Source organism: Pyrgilauda ruficollis, unplaced genomic scaffold, assembly GCF_017590135.1.
Source record: "Pyrgilauda ruficollis isolate IOZ18807 unplaced genomic scaffold, ASM1759013v1 scaffold292, whole genome shotgun sequence".
NCBI classification, from domain to species: domain Eukaryota; kingdom Metazoa; phylum Chordata; class Aves; order Passeriformes; family Passeridae; genus Pyrgilauda; species Pyrgilauda ruficollis.
In genome coordinates, this window is record NW_024524289.1 from 88,681 (window position 1) to 92,538 (window position 3,858).

Consider the following 3,858-nt stretch of genomic DNA (forward strand, 5'->3'; position numbering starts at 1 on the left):
GGCGGGGCTGGGGCCGCTGCCCGCGTGGGGCTGGCCCTGGCCCTGGCCCGGAGCAGGTGAGCGGGCTCCGGGAGCGGGGATGCGGCACCGGGACGGGATGCGGGACGGCGCGGCGGGCGCTCGGCCGGCAGCGCCCCGCTTTGGGGTCGGGGTCGGGGTCACCCCAAAGCTTCGCTCCCCGCTGCCGCGGTGGGTTCGTCCCTGCGGCCTCTGGAGCAGCCCCGAGCTGAAGCGCTGGGCTGCGGGACAGGGATCAGGGGAAGGGAAAACTTTCCTTGGAGTTTTTTCCCTCTCTGTAGGTGATCGATATAGCGAGACCAACAATTAACGGTTTATGCGGGGTTTTTTTGTTTATTTGTGTAATTTTTTTATATTGCGAGGCAGTTTGTAACACACCTGATGAGTTTGACAAAGAAAGAGCCTGTGGCTGATTCCTGAAGATGCTGCGGGATTTTACTAATCCATGATTCAGTCCCCAGTCCAGAACCTGTTGCAGAATATCCAAACTCATTGTTTGCATTTGAGATGGAGCCGAAACTTGGAATAGATTTAATAGTAAAGTGACAGAGCTAAAACCAGTATTGCAGCGCCTGGGCTAGTGGAAGGTGTCGGAGGTGGGAACCGGATGATCTTTAGGAGCTTTCTAACCCAAAGCAGTCTGTGATGCCATGAGATTTTACGGGTGACTTTACACACACCGGCATTTATTTCTCCTTTCATTTATCAAAAGGGCATTTCACTGCCAGAGTTTTAATGAAAAACTTGCTGTAATTTCCCAAAGCCTCGCTCCCAAAATTAATTTCTTGACCTCTGCTGCTGCGTGCGTCCCTCTTCTTCCAAATTTGCCCTCATCTCTCTCTAATTTTGCTTTCCCTGCAATTTTTCACTCACATAAGTGAAACTGACAAGTGGTTTGTGGCACTTGGCCCTCAAAACTTCATATTTTTAGTGCAGAAGCATCTAAGGAAAATGTTTTTGTTGACCTGTGGGTAGAATTTACACCGTGGTGATGGATGATACTGCCTGATCAGTCAAGATCTATTTTCACTGGAGCTTTATAAGGACAACGACCAAGTGATTTAAACAAAATATTTCTATTCAGACTATTTTTCTTGAAATTAAGTATTCCTTTTTAGCATTCAGAGCATGACTTTGTTGTTGTCCAGGTAAAACCTGCAGCCAGGTTTCCCTGTGTATAAAGAACTCCAGATTTGATCCCGATGCTACAATATTCAGACACCAAAAGTATTTGCTAATCGTTTATTAAGTACTTAGCACAACTATTTAATATATTATTTCTTTCACGAGACAGCATCTGCAGAATTGTGTTAATCTTTATATTGTACCAAACTTCCAGGTATGAAAACACAGTTAAACAATTTGCAGAGCGATTTCCACTCAGCGTTTCATGTTGGAAATTACACTTGCTATTATTCCAGTGTTAAAATAGAAACAAAAAGTGATGGGTGAAAAGATTTTAATGATGAAAATAGTTTAAAGTGCAATTACGGCTGTTAAGCTGTCAGGTCTCCGTCCCACAAATCCTTAAACACACGCAGAACTTGCACCCAATTAATGAAAATAAGTAGGTCAAGGTGCAGGTTTGTGCCTGGAGAACGTGACAAGATCAGTCATTAAAGAAGAGATAAGTAGCAGGTGTGAATGGGGGGATCATTATGCGCAGTATCTCCATGAAAGCTAGAGAAACCTGGCTTGCCACAATATTTTGGAACAGCAGAGATGGGGACCATGCATGGCCTGATCCTGCCAGTGCATTGTGTTTTCCACAGGAAAATCCCACCGGCTGTAATTATAAATAAAAAGTGGGTGATGTGGAAGCGAATCTGGCGCTGGAGAAGCCGTGGTGCCATCAGTGCTGGCCTTCCGTGGCTCCTGTGGCTCCAAAACCCTCCAGGCTGTGCTGTGAGCCCTGCAGGAGCTCTCCAGTGCAATCACTGCGCCTGGAATCACAGGGGCTGGGCTGGGAAGGGATTTTCACGGAGCTGCTCGGCAGTGAGCAGGGACATCAGCTGGAGCAGGGAGGATGAGGGGTTGGGCAAGACCTGCTCTCAGTCAGGTGCCAGTGGCAGTGCTGGTGTTGAATTGTATGTTAATTTATGCTAATTGCGGTTATCCTCAGGCCACAGCTGGAGAGCAGACAGGTCAGATACACTTGTTAGTCCTGCTAAATCATCGTCACCCCTGGAACAGAGGTGCACGATGTGGTCCTGCATGAGAGCTGGATCCTGGACACTGAGCCCGTGTGCCAAGGGAAGGGGAAAACCAGAGGCCAGTCTGGGCTCAACTTTGAACGTTTGTGATTTGGGGGTTCTTGAGACAGAGGTGGGATTTTTGTGTTCTGCAGCTCTTGATGAAATTGATTATCCTGTTACAAAGGTCCTGTGCAAAGGTCAAATCCTGCCCACCTCACGGAGTGCTGATTACTTTGGGTCTGGCTGCACGTCCAGGACTGTCCTTGGCGGACCCTGAGGGTAAAACCATGGAACAGGCCCTCAAAAGTTCTTCTACTCCAGCTTTTCATGGGGAAAGGAGTGTGGATGAGATTATCTGGGTAGGGACAAGGCAGGGACATCCCTGCTTGGTTCGGTGCTTTCTCCCAGCTCCTTTAGTGCATCTCCTTCAGTTTTTGCTGCTTTCTCACAGGTCTGGAGTTGTCCCACTGTGTCGGGACCAACCCGCTGGGTCCCCCTGGGCCTTGGAGGTCGGGGGGGCCCTGCAAGATGAAGAGAGTCCGCACAGTCTTCAAACCAGAGCAGTTGGAGCGGCTGGAGCAGGAGTTCCTCAAGCAGCAGTACATGGTGGGCACGGAGAGGGTGGACCTGGCTGCAACTCTGCATCTCACAGAGACCCAGGTAAGGGACGGGGAGCTGAGCTGGTGGAACTGATCCTGGGGCTGCTCTGTGCTGATGGTCCTGACCTTCCCACTGGGAGGAGGACACGGTGCAAAGTGACCCGTGGGACACCCTGCTGCCAGGTGACATCGAAGAGATGTGCCTGGAGATGAAGAGATGGTTTCTGGATAAGATTTCTGAATCCATGAAGTGGAACAAAAAGCATTCAGGAGCATAACCCTGCTGTGCTTTAGAGTTCGAGCTGGGCTGGTTGCTGTGTCTGCATTGTCACGATCCTCTGGAGACTGTTTCAAGTGTCCTTTTATGACACTGGATATAATTGTTTCACTGCTCTGCCCCCTGAGTTCCTGCTCCTCCCACTGTAAATTGCTTGTTTAGCGTGGAAAGGAGACAGGTGATCTTCCACAGTGGGATCTAAATTCAGCTGGGAAAAAGGGAGAGCAAACCAAGGCCAGTTCTGGGGGACAATGGATAATTATCGGGGGTCTCATCAATGCCCTGTGGCAACTGCAGTCCTGGGGATGGGTTCAGGGGCTCCTTAGGGAGCTGCTTCCTTCACTTCCCTGGCCAGAGCCTTCTCAGTGCAGCTGCACCCCCTTGCCCCCTGATCCTTTCCCATCACAGCTCTGTCCTCTGTCGTTTCACCTCCTCCTGTTCTCCTTCACTATTCCCTGAGGGAATAATGCACAATAATCCCCAATTTAAGGAACTCTGCTTTTTAACTGCTTTGAGCAGATAACTCAGGGATACCCACGTCAGAAGCACATGGACTGGAAAAGGGCTCCTGGAGCCCTTGGGTTAAGCTGTGGTGCCACTTCCCATCCAGGTCAAAGTCTGGTTCCAGAACCGGAGGATCAAGTGGAGGAAGCAGAGCATGGAGCAGAAGGCGGCAAAGCTGTCACAGTTCGGGGTGATCCAGCCTGCGAGCGCCGACTCCACCGACAGCAAGGACCACGAGGAGGACCCCGTGGACGTGGAGCTTTGA

General features: G+C 50.1%; 1 protein-coding gene across 1 annotated transcript; it reads left to right on the forward strand.

Annotated features, from left to right (window-relative positions):
- The first annotated feature begins 2,672 nt into the window (after nucleotides 1-2,672).
- Nucleotides 2,673-3,858, forward strand: LOC121356301 (homeobox protein not2-like). The gene is made up of 2 exons (XM_041472542.1): nucleotides 2,673-2,873; nucleotides 3,700-3,858. Exons 1-2 carry the CDS (start codon nucleotides 2,742-2,744, stop codon nucleotides 3,856-3,858), a joined length of 291 nt encoding a protein of 96 aa, XP_041328476.1. The 5' UTR covers nucleotides 2,673-2,741.